Source organism: Suricata suricatta, chromosome 2, assembly GCF_006229205.1.
Source record: "Suricata suricatta isolate VVHF042 chromosome 2, meerkat_22Aug2017_6uvM2_HiC, whole genome shotgun sequence".
Lineage (NCBI taxonomy): Eukaryota > Metazoa > Chordata > Mammalia > Carnivora > Herpestidae > Suricata > Suricata suricatta.
In genome coordinates this window covers 12,122,831-12,138,590 of record NC_043701.1, presented here as the reverse complement: position 1 = coordinate 12,138,590, position 15,760 = coordinate 12,122,831, and the positions used below count along the sequence as shown (strand labels likewise).

The 15,760-nt window shown below is 41.1% G+C and overlaps 1 protein-coding gene across 3 annotated transcripts in view; it reads left to right on the top strand.

Moving 5' to 3' along the window:
* Nucleotides 1-12,207, top strand: part of LOC115277969 (maltase-glucoamylase, intestinal) — a 103,060-nt gene extending 90,853 nt beyond the window's left edge. For all 3 annotated transcript variants that reach the window (XM_029922397.1, XM_029922391.1, XM_029922402.1), the window contains 5 exons: nt 5,808-5,932; nt 6,996-7,084; nt 8,803-8,852; nt 9,456-9,626; nt 11,268-12,207. In XM_029922397.1, coding sequence (XP_029778257.1) covers nt 5,808-5,932; nt 6,996-7,084; nt 8,803-8,852; nt 9,456-9,626; nt 11,268-11,351 — 519 coding nt within the window. In that variant the 3' untranslated portion in view covers nt 11,352-12,207. The remainder of the gene's footprint in view (nt 1-5,807; nt 5,933-6,995; nt 7,085-8,802; nt 8,853-9,455; nt 9,627-11,267) is intronic.
* Nucleotides 12,208-15,760: the final 3,553 nt, after the last annotated feature.

The window sequence follows — 15,760 nt, the reverse complement described above, 5'->3', positions numbered from 1 at the left end:
TTTATGGATTTGCGAATATTGAACCTGCCCTGTAACTCAGGAATGAATCCCACTTGATCATGGTGGATAATTCTTTTTATATGCTATTGAATTTGATTTGCTAGTATCTTGTTGAGTATTTTCACATCTGTATTCATCAAGGATATTGGCCTGTAGTTCTCTTTTTTCGCTGGGTCTCTGTCCAGATTGGGAACCAAAGTGATGCTGGCTTCGTAGAATGAGTTGGGAAGTTTTCCTTCTATTTCTTTTTTTTTTGGAATAGCTTGAGAAGAATGGGTATTAACTCTGCTTTAAATGTCTGATAAAATTCCCCAGGGAAGCCATCTGGTCCAGGGCTCTTATTCGTTGGGAGACTTTTGATAACTGATTCCATTTCTTCACTGGTTATGGGTCTGTTCAGATTTTTTATCTCTTCCCCTTTAAATTTTGGTAGTGCATGTATGTTTCAGAATTTGTCCTTTTTTTCTAGGTTGTACAGTTTATTGGCATATAATTTTTCATAGTATTCCCTGATGCTTGCTTGTATTTCTGAGGGATTGGTTGTACTAGATCCATTTTCATTCATGATTTTGTCTATTTGGGTGCTCTCTCTTTTCTTTTTGAGAAGCCTGGCTAGAGGTTTATCAATTTTGTTTATTTTTTCCAAAAGCCAATTCTTGGTTTCATTTATCTGCACAATTATTTTTTTTTGGATTCTATATTATTTTTGCCCTGATCTTTGTTATTTCTCTTCTTTTGCTGGGTTTGGGGTGATCTTGCTCCTCCCCTTTTAGTTCCTTTAGGTGCTCTGTTAGATTTTGAATTTGTGCTTTTTCTAGTTTCTTGAAATAGGCCTGGATTGCAATATACTTTCCTCTTAGGACCGCCATTGCTGCATCCGAAAGAGTTTGGATTGTTGTATTGTCATTTTCAATTGTTTCCATATATTTTTAAATTTTTTCTCTAATATCCTGCTTGATCCAATTGTTCTTTAGTAGGGTGGTCTTTAACCTACATGCTTTTGGAGGTTTTCCAGACTTTTCCCTGTGATTGATTTCAAGTTTCATAGTATTGTGATCTAAAAGTGTGCATGGTATGATCTAAATTCTTTTATGTTTATTGAGGGCTGCTTTATGACCCAGTATGTGGTCTATCTTGGAGAATGTACCCTGTGCACTCAAGAAGAAAGTGAATTCCATAGCCTCAAGATGTAGCATTTTAAATATATCTGTCACATCCATCTGGTCCAAAGTGTCATTCATGTCCATTGTTTTCTTAGTGATTTTTGTCTAGTTCATCTATCAATTGCTGTAAGTGGAGTATTAAAATCCCCTGCAATCAGCACATTCTTGTCAATAAGATTGTTTCTGTTTGTGATTAATTGTTTTATGTATTTGGGTCCTTCTGTATTCAGTGTGTAGATGTTTATAATTGTTAGCCTTTCCTGATGGATAGACCCTGTAATTATTATATAATGTTTTTCTTCATCTCTTGTTACTGCCTTTACTTTAAAGTCCAGTTTGTCCAATATAAGTATGGCTACTCTGGCTTTCTTTTGACTTCCAGTCACATGATAGATATTTCTCCATCCCCTTACTTTCAATTTGAAGGTGTTTTCAGGTCTAAAATGAGTCTCTTGTAGATAGCAAATAGGTGGATTTTGGTTTTTTATCCATTCTGCTACCTGATGTCTTTTGAATGGAGCACTTAGTCCATTTACATTGTGTTATTATTGAAGAATATGAGTTTAGAGTCATTGTGTTCTCTGTAGGATTCATGCTTATAGTGGTGTCTCTGGTACCTTGTATTCCTTGCAACATATCCATCATAGAGTCCCCTTAGGATTCCTTGTAGGGATGGTTTAGTGGTGATGAATTCTTTCAATTTTTGTTTATTTGGGAAAATCTTTATCTCTCCTTCTGTTTTGAATGATAGGCTTGCTGGATAAAGGATTCTTGGCTGCATATTTTTTCTGTTTATAACATTGAAGATTTTCTGCCATTCCTTTCCAGCCTGCCAAGATTCAGTAGATAGGTCTGCAACTTCTCTGATAGGTCTCTCTTTGTATGTTAGGGCCCTTTTATCCCTAGCTGCTTTCAGAATTCTCTCTTTATCCTTATATTTTGCCAGTTTCACCATGATATGTCATGAAGAAGGTCGATTCAAGTTACATCTGAGGGGAGTTCTCTTGTGCCTCTTGGATTTCAATGGCTGTTCCTTCCCCAGATTGGGGAAGTTCTTGGCTATAATTTGTTCAAGTACCCCTTCAGCCCCTTTCTCACTTTCTTCTTCTTCAGGAATTCCTATATTGTGGATATTGTTCCATTTGATTTTATCACTCAGTTCTCAAATTCTCCTTTCATGCTCCTGGATCAATTTATGTCTCTTTTTCTCAGCTTCCTCTTTTTCTATAATTGTGTCTTCTAATCCACCTATTCTTCTCTCTGCCTCTTCAGTCTGTGCAGTGGCCACCTCCTTTGCACTATGCACCTCATTTATAGCATTTTTAAATTCATCACAACTATTTTTAAGGTCCATAGTCTTTGTAGCAATAGCTTCTTTGTTGTCTTCCATGCCTTTTTCAAGCCCAGTGATTAATTTTATGACATTTGTTCTAAATTCTTGCTTAATTATGTTGCTTATATCTGTTTTGAGCAATTCTGTAGCTGTGACTTCTTCTTGGAATTTCCTTAGAAGAGAGTTCTTCCATTTCATTATTTTGGCTAGCTTTCTGTCTCTTGTCAGTTTTATTTTATTTTATTTTATGTTTTAAAATATTTTTCCTTCTTTTTTTAATAGTTCATTATCAAATTGGTTTCCATATAACACCCAGTGCTTCTCCCCACAAGTGCTCCCCCTCCATGACCATCACCCCCTTCTGCCCTCTCCCTCCCCCTTCAGTTTTAAAAGCTTGTTATGTGCTCTCCACCTGTGAGTATTGCTATATTAAAGAAGGTTCATTGCCTGTCCAGGGCCTGTCCATTGAGGAAGTGTTCTTTTAATGGTGTCCCTTTTCTTTCTTATTGTGCCTTTGGTTATTTTATTTCCCTACTTGTAGTGATATTTGGGACTCTCTACCATGTACTTTGGCTTGTTTCTTGAGGTAGCCCTATGAGGCTGTCTTCTTAGTGGATTCTGTCTCTTTTCCTCCCAGACTCTTGTGGTTCAGTGTCTCTTGGCTTCAGCTCTTCTTTGTTTGATAGATGCAGTCGGGAAGTATGAAACTACCTACTTCTCTACCATCTTGCTGAGTGACTAAAGACCTTGGAAGTAAAAGGCATGATACAGAAATTTAAAATTTTGTTTAAGAACAAATTATTATAGCACCTATCCAGAAAATAGGACCAAAAAAAAAAAAAGCAAAGAGAAGGAAAACAGCAGAGAAAAAATAAGGAAGTCCCACTTAGCTTTATAACTACCAATTTTTGTGTGATTTTTTTGCTCTGTCCAATGGAACTTGGGTATAACCAAATGCCATGAGTGAAGAATAGGTGGAAAATGTAAGGCTCCTGGGGGCCTGGGGAGCTCAGTAGGTTAAGCGTCTGACTTTGGCTCAGGTCATGATCTCACAAATTATGATCTCACAGTTCATAAATTTGAGCCCCACATCAGGCTCTCTGATGTCAGCACAAAGAGCATTTCAGATCCTCTATCTCCCTCTCTTTCTGCTTCTCCCCCTTTTGCTCTCTGTCTCTCTTCCTCTCTGTTTCTCTCCCTCTCTCTCTCTCCCTCTCAAAAAATAAACATTTAAAAAAAATGTGAGACTCCTCTTTTGGTGAGTGGTTCCCATTTCTCCAGGAACATGACTCCTATCATAGCTGCCTTGGTAGCTATGAATTTCCATCCCTGGACTGTCCTGTCTATGTGATCTGAGTAGCAGAATCAGTTAGCTTGGCCCTTTAGGCCTGACTTGTTTTGTGAAGGAGCAGGTGCCTTGAGGCAGGAAAGTTTGAAATTCTTCACAGATGGGGTCTGCTTCAGTAAGGCTGGGCCTTCATCTGCCCTGACTCTTATGTTCTCCAAATAAGCTACAAAAACCAGCCCTTTACATCGCCTTCTCCAGTTCTTTGCTTGCGTCAGGCATGCCTATGTGATTGAGCATTCCGTGAAGTGTCTTCTACCCAATCCCCCTCCTTTCTGTCATATTGGACACTATAGTTTGTAGACTTTATTCAGGAGAGGAGAAGCATGGGACTATTCCACCTTGTCTTTTTGGTTACCCGGTTACCTACTTTTGTGAAGCTTAAGAGCAGGCAATGTGTACGAGTTAAAGGCTTTATTTACTTGTGGCCATTTTCTTTGTTGTCAGTATAGAACATATGTTGGGTTTTTAAAACAGTGCTTCTCCAGCATAATCGATGACTATGCAGTTGATGAGATTCCCCTGTGCAAAGGCATTTGGGTTGTCTATTCCTTTTTTTTTTAAATAATGCTGCTTTAAAATTTTATCTTACAGTTATTATCTTAATGGATATTTAACCATTTAACCTTAGACTAGCCTGGTCAGAAACCATCTGCTGGAAAGTAGACAAACTTGTGACACATTAGGTATTAGAAATGTCATCATGAGATTAAAGTCACATCATATTTACCTAACATGTGGTAGAATGAAATATTGTGGAGAGAAATAAAGAATTTGGTAGGGAGATAACTTTCACGGTTTTACATATGTCGAGTTGCACTTGACAGCAGGGATAATCAGTGGAGGAAATGTCCAGTGTTCATCAGAGTAAAATGTCATTAGAGATCACATAATCCAATTTTTTCATGTTATCAGTGAGAAACCTAAAGAAGCCCAGAGATGTAGGGCTGGAATTTTTATTAAATCCTGTTGACTTTGGAGCCCTGAGGCAGGCCCGTGAAGCAGAGTCCACCCCAAGGAGCATGCACCCGTCACCGTGCACCCTCTGACCACCTGTCCCTATAGTTTTTACAGGCTGAATGTGTCTAAAATGAAGATAAGGGACCAAAGTGGAGGAGTGTTGGGGAGCTTCCCTCCTTACCTTTAAAATAGCGGTTATCAAATGGGGGCGTTTCATCTCCCAGGGGACATTTGGCAATGCCTGGAGACCTTTAGGTTGTCACATGTGGTGGTGGGGGCAGGGGGCATCTAGTGGATGGTCACAGGTAGGCATCTGAAGAGCCAGGACAGCCCCCACATAGAAAATCATCTGGCCCCAAATGTCCACAGTGCTGGAGCTGGGAAGCCCTGCCCGAGCTTGAAGAAATGTAGAAGGCTGTGTCTCAGAAACCAAGCCTGGCTCAGAGTAAGAGACCCTGCCACACAGGAGGCAAGCTAAAGACGATAAACATAAAGGAAGTTGTAGTGAGCTAAAGATGAGGGTTTGTAAAGTGAGTCAGCTCCTTTTAATCATGTCAAGTAGGAGTCAGGTGTCGGTTAAGTTGGTGGGAGGGGGGCAGTGGAGGCAGTGAAAGGAGATGGAGCAGGGCAAAGTGAAAGAGAATGTCTAGTAATGCCATTGTAAGGCATGTATCAGGAGCCAATCAGAAATGAGTAGCAGGATTGCTCAGCCTCCCCTAGCAGAAACAGGATGTGGAGTGAGGGTAGGCAGAGATCCACACTACGACCTCAGGTCCTAAGTAGGGTAGAAACCTTGAAAGACATGGAGTCCTGCCGCCCTGTTGTAGCAGCCATGCAAGAGTCCACACAGTAGCTGAGTGAATATCGAGGAGTGTAGTAACAGCTGTGTGCTGAAGGGTCACGGACAGGCACCAAGTTCAGGAAAGTGGACAAGGCGTCTGGTAAATGCATGTTCAGTGAGATCTGTTCACTCCCTCATCCTGTCTTACCTTCTTCTGGCCCTCAGGGTGTGGACATTAAAGCAAGGGGAGAATGGAGATCCTTGCCGGCCCCTCTTGACCACATTAACCTACATGTCCGTGGGGGCTCCATCCTGCCCTGGCAAGAGCCTGCACAGAACACCCACTTAAGGTGAATGACTTGACAGGATTTCTCCTTTACCGCCAGTTAGCTCAGATCCTGGGGAAGTCTGCCGATTGGTAAGCAGTGCTCTCAGGCCCAAAAGGAATTTTACTACAGACGTTGTTTTACTTGTTTGTTTCCTCGTTGTTTTAACCTTTTTCAGTGTCTGCGCTCTTTAACAATTGTTGACAGCTATTTTATATTTAAGTGGGTGAGATGATAGGTCTGATTTTTCACACTTGAAGTGGAAATCAAACATGGACCAACCTGTTTCATGCTAGTTTTAGAAGACTTTCTGCGTCTTAATGGACTCTACTAAGAAAACTGTGACTGGAAAATTGTGTAAGTCACATCACAACTGATGCTTGAGACATCATATATAAAAGGATTTTAAAATTCTAGGCCTAAGTCTATATGATAATTAATAATAGCTAACATCAAGTTAATACTTGCTGTGTGCCTAAAACTCTACTAGTATGGAGGTTTCTGTTTGGAAATTATTTTTCTTAACAAAAGGAAAAAATAAACCCTGATGAGAATACTATTATCCCCATTTTATAGATGAGCAAAGAGACTCGTCAAGTGGCTAAGAGATTTACTCGGAGTCACATACTAGCAACTAGTTGAGCAGGAACTAAAATCCATGTCTGCCTGATGTCAAGCTAAAATTCTTAGATCCATGCTCATTTAATTCAGGAAGGTCAGTTAAAAACTGAAGAACTTAGGACACTGGTCAGTGGAGCTCACGGTACAGGTGCTCAGGACGTTAGTTCATGAAAAGAGAAAGATCATTTCAGGATTGTTCTCACAGATCCAGTGGGTTCGCTTGCAATGTCTTGCAGGGCTCTTCGAGCACTTCTAAAGGAAAATCCCATTCATTCATTCACTCATTCGTTCATTCCTGACATAAAGTCATATAGCCACTGGAGACAGAACTAGAACCAGACAACAAGTCTCTTGAATCCTACTACTACCCGGTCTTTACACCACAAGGCATTTCTGTTACGCTTCTATGAAAACCCTTGGTTTGTGGTTTTGGTTTTAGCTAATGGCTCTTCCTACATCATTGCAGCCGGCAGAAATTCATTGGCTTCAAGGTCGCCTTGGATGATGAGGGCACCGCTGAAGGTTGCCTCTTCTGGGATGACGGGCAAAGCATTGGTGAGTAAGGGTCGCCTTGGACTGTCAATACCACTGACTGGGGGGCAGGCCTGCGCTTTTGCTTTCTCATGTTAAAACAATGTTGCATTCTGGGGCTCCTGGGTGGCTGGGTCGTTTAAGCGTCAGACTTCCGCTCAGGTCATGATCTCGCAGTCTGTGGGTTCAAGCCCCACATCGGGCTCTGTGCTGACAGCTCAGAGCCTGGAGCCTGCTTCAGACTCTGTGTCTTCCTCTCTTTCTGCCCCTCCCTTGCTCACACTCTGTCTCTCTCTCTCTCTCAAAAATAAATAAACATTCAAAAAACATAATGTTGCATTTTGAAAGGTGGCCATTTGTTATGTTAAGTGCATAATACACACTGTATATGTCTATGCCGCATGTAAAGGAAGCATGGCTCTGAATCTCTCACCATTACCCAACTGTCCTAATTCACTGTGGGAGAAAGCAGTGTAGAAGCCATAGGAAAATTCTCTTTATAGCCAACTGAGATACACTTCCCTATGGTTTAAGTTCAAGGGCATGCTCCCTAATTACGTGGTTTACTATCCCAATAAGAAAGGCAATGCCTCTATCAGCTGTGCTATTTATCTGGGAGGATTTTCCATTAGGAGTTTAGTGGAATTGGTAACCTTCTTGGAGGAAGCCTTTATTATCATTAGCTATGTCAAAGCCAATGCTGTCCAGTGCAGTGACAGAAATAAGTCTATATCTGTGTTGCCCAATATGGAAGCCATTAGGTATAGGTGACCACTGGGCATTTGAAATGTGACAAGTGCATCTGGGGAACTGAATTTTTAGTTTTGTTTAATTATGATTAATTTTAACTTAAACAGATATATTGTGAGTGGTTACTGTCTAGGACAGCACAGTTCTAGAGGGTAGCCAACGCCCTCTGATTGCGTGACAACAAACAAGAAGGAGTCCAGAATATGGGGAAGCATGAGAAAGCCCCAAAGGTAGGAGGTAGGGTGGGGACACCTAGACTAGATATACTGAGCTCATAGTCTCCCAGGACAAAGAAGTCTTTTTCTTTTTCTTTTTTCTTTTTCTTTCTTTCTTTTTTTTCTTTTGTATTCTTTGTTCTCTGGAGATTGCTTTGAAAAAATTATCTAAAACTTTTCAACATAAGCTAACCAAGACACCAGTGTTGATGTTTGTGATGAGGGTGTATATCCATGTATGTACACATATGTGTGCCTTTAGCAGGTGGAACCTGGAAATTCTGAGGTGACCAGGGAGATGTTGGGAATGGTAGACCATGAATAAGGTAGACCTGCATGATACGAGGTGACTCTGTTAGATCCACTGATACTCATTTCCAACATTTTGTGTATGGGCCACCTGGGTGGCTCAGTCAGTTAAGTGTCTGACTCTTGATTTTGGCTCAGATCATGGTCTCATGGTTTGTTGGTTCAAGCCCTGAGTTGGGCTTTGAGCTGGCAGTGTGGATCCTCTCTCTCCCTTTCTTTCTGCCCCTCCCCTGCTTGCACATGCATGCTCTTTCACTCTCTCTCTCTCCCTCTCTCTCAAAAACACTTAAAAAACATTTTGTGTAAACAGAGTTTGAGGCAAAGTCTGGCTAATCTCACAGAATGGAACTCTATAAAGAAGAGTAAAATGAAAAACAAACAAAAATCATCCCTTCTTTCTTCACAAGCAAGCAATTACAATTCAAGAGCATAGCTCCAGATCATGCTTACCTTTTTGCTCCTTTGCAGATACTTATGGAAAAGGACTCTACTACTTGGCCAACTTTTCTGCCAGCCAGGTGAGTGCAACTGATACTGTGAAGGGAACAGAGCTCTGGTGGTGTAGTTAGATGCTGTATATCATAAGGGCATAGAGCACCTCCTAGAATCCCTTTCCAGCTCATCTCGTTCCTTTGCGTCGTTCCCTTCTTCTGGATTTCAGATGGACATTTAGCATACTCTCAGGAAGTTTTCTGTGGTTAAACCCCTTCATGCTTCATCAGTAAGGTATTCCAGTTCACCAAGGCACAGGTGGACAGATCGTTTTGTGTTACCTAGCCCTTGTCCTATCTTGCCTTGGAATGGCCTGCACATTTTGTGACTTCTCTACATGTAGAATTTAAAATATATCCTTATGTATGAGATTCCTGATAGCTGACAGTCTTGGTCTCCTTAGAGTTCAGGGTGAGTCTAGAGACCCTTCAGGTGCTTAGCCAAAGCAAAGTTGGATGGTAGTTGGAAGCAGGAGATAGAGGGCTGAAATCATGGTCTGCCTTACCAAGGGCACCAGATGGTGACTTTCATGGTGTCTTACTTCATGATCTACATTTGTGACTAAAAAAAAGGTTGAGAAAAATTTTAATGGATTTTTGCCTCTGGTTTCTTTTATCTCTAATTGACAGAATATGATGCAGAGTCATATAATTTTTAACAAATACATCACGGATACAAACCCTTTGAAATTGGGCTACGTGGAGATCTGGGGAGTGGGCAGCGTCCCTGTTTCCAGTGTCAGCATCTCTGCGGGAGGCACCGTTATCACGCCCACCTTCACTCACGACCCTGCATCACAGGTTTGTGACCGGTGAAAAGTCCCAGTGGCACTTCCCAATCCTGAGATACCCAGGGCAGCTCCTGCCTATCTCCCTTCCTGCAGAGCCCTTTGGGAATTGAGGGTCTGGAGTCTTACTTTCCATATATGTTTTTCTTGTCTGCAAATTTATATAAAACCTTATCTTTATTCCTTCACTCTGCCTCAAAGATCAACTTCCCAAACAGCTCAAACTACCACATTTCATCAAATATAAGTTGCCCCATTATTTCATGTACCAGGACAAGAAGAAGAGGATTACAGAAGTATGATACTATGCTTTAGTGTCATTTAAAATTTCTACTTTGAACACATAGAGAGCTTTGCAAACTTTCTTTAAGCCAAGCATTTTATCCTTTTAATGTTAGGGCTAGTACAGAGGAAAATATTGGGTAGAGACACACAGACGTTGACAAATCTGCATCAAAGTAATTTAGGTAAACTCTGAATGTGAAGGAAAATTAGAAATACCCTAATCAATTTATAGCACATGTTTTATTATGTAAATTTTATGTAAATATTTTAAATTATTTTATTTATTATTATTTAAAATAAACATCTGTGGGGTGAATGGGTTAAGGTATTTCCTCTGTGCTAGCAGAAGCATTGGTGATAGATCATTTCATAAAAATTCTTCCTCTAATATCTATGGAGTTTTCTACAAAGCTAGCAACATATTTTATACAAGTTTTCATCCTAGAACTTTCTTTATCTCACTGTCAGCTAGGATTCATATTCTTTCCCAAAATAATCTTTAAGTGGTTTGTAGTTGCTCCATTTGTAACACCGGTAACAGCAATGAGGTTCATGCTTGCACAGATAATAACAACCGTCATGGGTAATCCCAAGGCTGTTGATTGCAAAACACATCCTGGGTTTGTGAGTGTTGTATACGTGGAAAATGTGCACCTTGCCATCATGCAGTGTGGCGTTTCCAACACCTAGCCTCACCATAAGTGGATCTTTCTTTGTGTGCTTGCTTCTTGCTTTTTCCTAGAATTGATTTTTCTTTCATAATCCTTCCTGATTACAAGGCCTGAAACAAAATTTTCCTCCAGGTTTGTGTTCTTCATTCATTTCCTCATATTTGTGGCTTTCTTGTTAACCAATTCCCCGAACCTTACCAAGACCTCATGAAGGACTTTGCCCAACTTTGCTGCTGACGGATGGACTGTTGCTGATCATGGGCTGTTACACAAGCTCACACCTGCACCTGCGGTGACATGTACGGAAAGCATTTGCCTAGAAGAAAGTGGAACCATTGTACTTTCACTGAATAAGCACCAAGTCTCTATGGGGGAACAGGAAAAGGAAGAAATCAAAGGAGCGTTGTGTGGGATGGGGATAAGGGCTTCTTCTCCCATTTGTCTATGCAGTTGTTTCTCTGTAGTCATTTGTATTGCGTTGTTTAGGGCCTGTTGTCTTTTCCATATCCCTGAACCAGCTTTGTACTCTAAGGAATCAAGAAACACCCTCCTCACCTGAAAATTTGAGGCCTGCCCGATAGCAATGCATTTGAAAGTAGCAGAGTGGCATGTGGACCATTGGCTTGCATCTGATTTGCTTGAGAGAAGGAAATTTCAATCACCAGATACCCACTATTTTTCCTTTTGGTTTCCAACAGGTGTTAAGCATTGATATGACCAGCAAAAACATCAGCCTCCATAATTTCATTTCACTGACGTGGAGAAGCACTCTGGATTTTTAGAGCAAGATACTGATTATGAACAGCTTTCAAACTACTTATACTTCATACTCTTAAAAGTATTGTGTGGTGTTAATTGGTTCATGCCCAATACGGCTATTTTATTAATTTTGTTATGTATTTTGTCCAAGTCTTAGCCCAGTGAGATTGGCTGTAGGGAAGTGTGGGAAGTCTGTAGGTTGTCTGACTGTCCCTGTGTGATTAACATGGTAATGACAACTTATCACACAACATCTACTGAAGATGGACTGGGTCCATGATGAAGTTGCATGCATGTGTGTGTGTGTGTGTGTGTGTGTGTGTGTGTGTGTGTGTGCATGTGTGTGTAATGAGGGAATGGGCCCCACTCTTGCTAAATACACAAGAAAAAAGCTTTCCAGGTCAGTTACAGGTCCTGGGGTTGACTAAGGCCTCAAGAAAGTATCCAGAAAGAACATCTGCTAGTTGGTTATAGGGAGAAGGGTGCAATAGCACGATATAAGGGGGAGGAAAGGAAACACAGGAAAGGTTAGCAGGAAAGGTGAGAGGAAACAGAAGATGGTGATAAAAGCAATCATTACATGTAAGGAGAAAATGCAGAAATCTCAGGAATAGTAGCCTCTTGGGGAGGAGAAAGGAAGCAGGGAGACAGGGCGGGGCCTCACTTAGCACATGAGAACTGGGGTAAGCATGAGATTTAAGCAGGAAAGCTGGAGGGGGAAGTTTGAATGTAAAAAATGAAACCTATTTTTGCAATGGCGTACTTCAAAATGGGTAAAGTTATTTCCTTGCTCTGCACCTAACATACATAACCACAGTTCACATAAGTGCATGTAACTTAAATGTCAGAGAAAAATAAAACAAGCCAATTTACAGGAAATTTTGAACTTAGTGACATTTTTACCCTGGGTAACCTCCCTTTGGGGTTAAGTCTTCTCGTTTGGCAAACGCTTGTAAGTTGGTCTTTGTTCTCTTTGGCATCAGAGTTCCTGGGGTTTAGTCCATGAATGAGATGATCAGATTTATGATTATCCACCCTTCCCCTCACACCTCCGGCATCGGGCGTTCATAAGATTGAGGTGAGGTGTGTGGGGAAGTGTATGTGAGGGGTTGTTGCTGTTTTACTCATCATAACAGCTGCTATATCTGGTAGAAGGTCAACCAGCAAAAACAGAATCTGTAACACTATGGGTCATAATATGAGATGGTTAAAATTTGGGATAAAATAATTACATATTAATATTCAACGGAGAGATCTACTTTTGGTATTTCTGGAAAATGAGTGTGTTGGAAACAAGTGTTTACTTCCCTAAGACTTTCTCTCTCTCTCTTTATTTTTTAAACACCAGGAGGCCAGAGTCTGCTTGTGCACTCATGTGTCAGTCCCTGCCTAAGGTTAGAGAAAATAGTATTGTTAAATTGGCTTAATGTTCTAATTAGCCAAATAAGGGGCTCTTGGATGAGGGCTTGAACTAATGATGCAACCAGAGAAACAAGGAAAAGTATCATGAGACGCCTTTAATCAGAAATATGGGATGCTCAGGGTACCTGGGTGGCTCTGTTGGTCGAGCCTCTGACTCTTGATTTCAGCTCTGGTTGTGATCTCACGGTCATGGGATCAAGCTCCGCTCCAGTTCCATGCTGGACATGGAACCTGATTCAGATTCTCTTTTTCCCTCTCTCGCTGCTCCTTCCTCTAACAAAAAATATATATGGTAGGCACCTGGGTGGCTCAGTGGGTTAAGCATCCCAACTTCAGCTCAGGTCATGATCTCATGGTCAGTGAGTTCCAGCCTTGTGTTGGGCTTTGTGCTGACACCGCATAGCCTGGAGCCTGCTTCTAATTCTCCCTCTCTCTCTCTGCCCCTTCCCTGCTCACATTTTCTATCTCAAAAAATAAATAAACATTTAAATAAAATCTAAGAAGATATGAGATGCTCAACATCCCTCATCATCAGGGAAGTACAAATCAAAACCACAATGAGATACCACCCCAAATCTGTCAGAATGGCTAAAATTAATGACACAAACAACAGGTGTTGATGAGGGTGTGGAGAAAGGGGAATCTCCTTGCACTGCTGGTCGGAATGCAACTGGTAGAGCCACCCTAGAGAAGGGTGGAGGTTCCTCAAAAAACTAGAAACAGAACTACCCTATGATCCAGCAATTGCATTATTAGGTATTTACCCAAAGAATACAAAAATACAGATTTGAAGAGGTACATGCAACCCAATGTTTATAGTGTTATCAACAATAACCAAACCACGGAGAGAGCCCAAATGTCCATAGACTGATAAACGGGGAAAGAAGATGTGCCAAATACATACAATAGAATATTACACAGCCATCAAAAAGAATGAAACCTTGCTATTCGCAATGACATGGATGGAGCTAGAGTGTATTAGGCTAACCAGAATAAGTCAGTCAGAGAAAGACAAATATCACATGATTTCACTCGTGTGTGAAATTTAAGAAACAAAACAAATGAATGTAAGGGAAGCAGGGGAAAAGGAGAGAGGGAAGCAAACCAGAAGAGACTCTTAAAGAGAGAGAACAATCCGAGGGTTGTCTGAGGGAAGAAGGTGGAGGGATGAACTAGATGGGTGATGGGCATTAAGGAGCGCATTTATTGGGATGAGCACTGGGTGTTGCAGGTAAGTGATGAATCACTGAATTCTACTCCTGAAACCATTATTGCACCGTATGTTGACTACCTAAAATTTAAATAAATTTTTAAACATATGGGAAACATCAGCTATCCTCTAATCTACCCAGGAAGGCTACCAGAAGGAAAGTATAATTCACTTAATATTTGAGAAGTGTTTATGTTATCATCAAGGCCACATTGGTGGGAGTTAGCTCTGGTTGCCACTGAATGCTCAAGAAGAGGATTTCTGTCTGACAAGAGAATCCTAATCACCACATCCCGGAGTGAGGCTGTCCCAGAGTTGTAGTGTCATAGACCTCATTGGCAGTCTGATGAGGCCTACGGAAGCCCTTCGAAGATTGATGTTCCTAGAGGCATAAAATAAAATGCGTACCATTTTCAAGGAATCCTGGGATGTCTGGGTGGCTCAGTTGGTTAAGCATCCACCTTGGGCTCAGGTCAGAATCTCAATGAATTCAAGCCCCACATCGGGCTCTGTGCTGACAGCTCAGAGCCTGGAGGCTGCTTCAGATTCTGTGTCTCCCTCTCTCTCTGCCCCTCTTGTGCTCATGGTCTGTCTCTCTCTCTCTGTAAAGAATAAACATTCAAAAATTTTAAGGAATCCCAATATATTAAAATACATTTATATGAGTTTAATATAGTAACAGGAGATGGATTTTTAAATTATCACATTAAATAATAAGATTGAGGGGTGGGCTTCATAAAATCATAATTTCCATGTGATTATCAGCATAAACAATATTTTGAGATATCTGCTACCATTTCGTAAAGTGATATGAAAATATCTGTGATTCTGATTTTGACTCATGTACTGCTAAAATTGCCACACTTTGCTATCCACATTTATAATCTAAGAAAATGCTAAATTTCAGTTAGAAATGAGTGAAAAAAGATGTATTTTTTCCCATCAATGTTTGCAGATTCCCTAAGTTATGCCTCTTGGAGCTCTGGGGACCCTAGTTCAAGAATTCCTAGATTAAGACACATCTGCTTCCCAGACTTCAGTTTAGCAACTCAGTGTCTTTTACCTGTAACAATTTTAAGCATTCCCAAGCCTCAGTCAGTCACTTGTCTTTTGAATTCATTCATTCTTTTGGCTTTTAAATAGCCAGTTCCTTAGGAACATGAAGACCTTTAGTGTAGGACTGAAATGATTCTCAGCAGTTCCAGGGAGGGGGCAGTGAAAGAATGGATCCATGGCTCCCATGGTTCGCTCTTTGAGCGGAGTTGTCCTGTAGGTAGAAGGTTGCATCCTGCCTCACCCCATCGCAAGTGTTTGGTCCACGGGATCAGGCATTTTCTACTTCTTTCATTTGTGTGAGAAGAGCGCAGAATCAATATTTGGGGTCAGGAGGCTTGGTTAGGTCATTTTGTCTCTCTGGGATCATGATGTTTCTTCATCTGCAAACTGCTGGTGTCAGAGTAAAGCTGTAATTTTCAAATTCTGGAAAGAGGCTCTGTGTTGCTCTCTAGAAGAGGGAAGAAGGTGGATTGGCAGGGATCTGAACCCTGCACCCTGGCTTCAGTCATTTCACTCAGTTACACACTGGAATTCCATTTGAGTAAAGAATTTTAAGGGGTGCCTGGATGACAGTCAGTTGAGCATCTGACTCTTGGTTTTGGTTCAGGTCATGATCTCATAGTCATGGAATCGAGCCCCACTAAGCATGGAGTCTGCTTGGGATTCTCTCTCTCTCTCTCTCTCTCTGCCTCTCTCCCACTCACATGCTCTCTTCTCTCTCTCTCTGTCTCTCTCTAAACAATA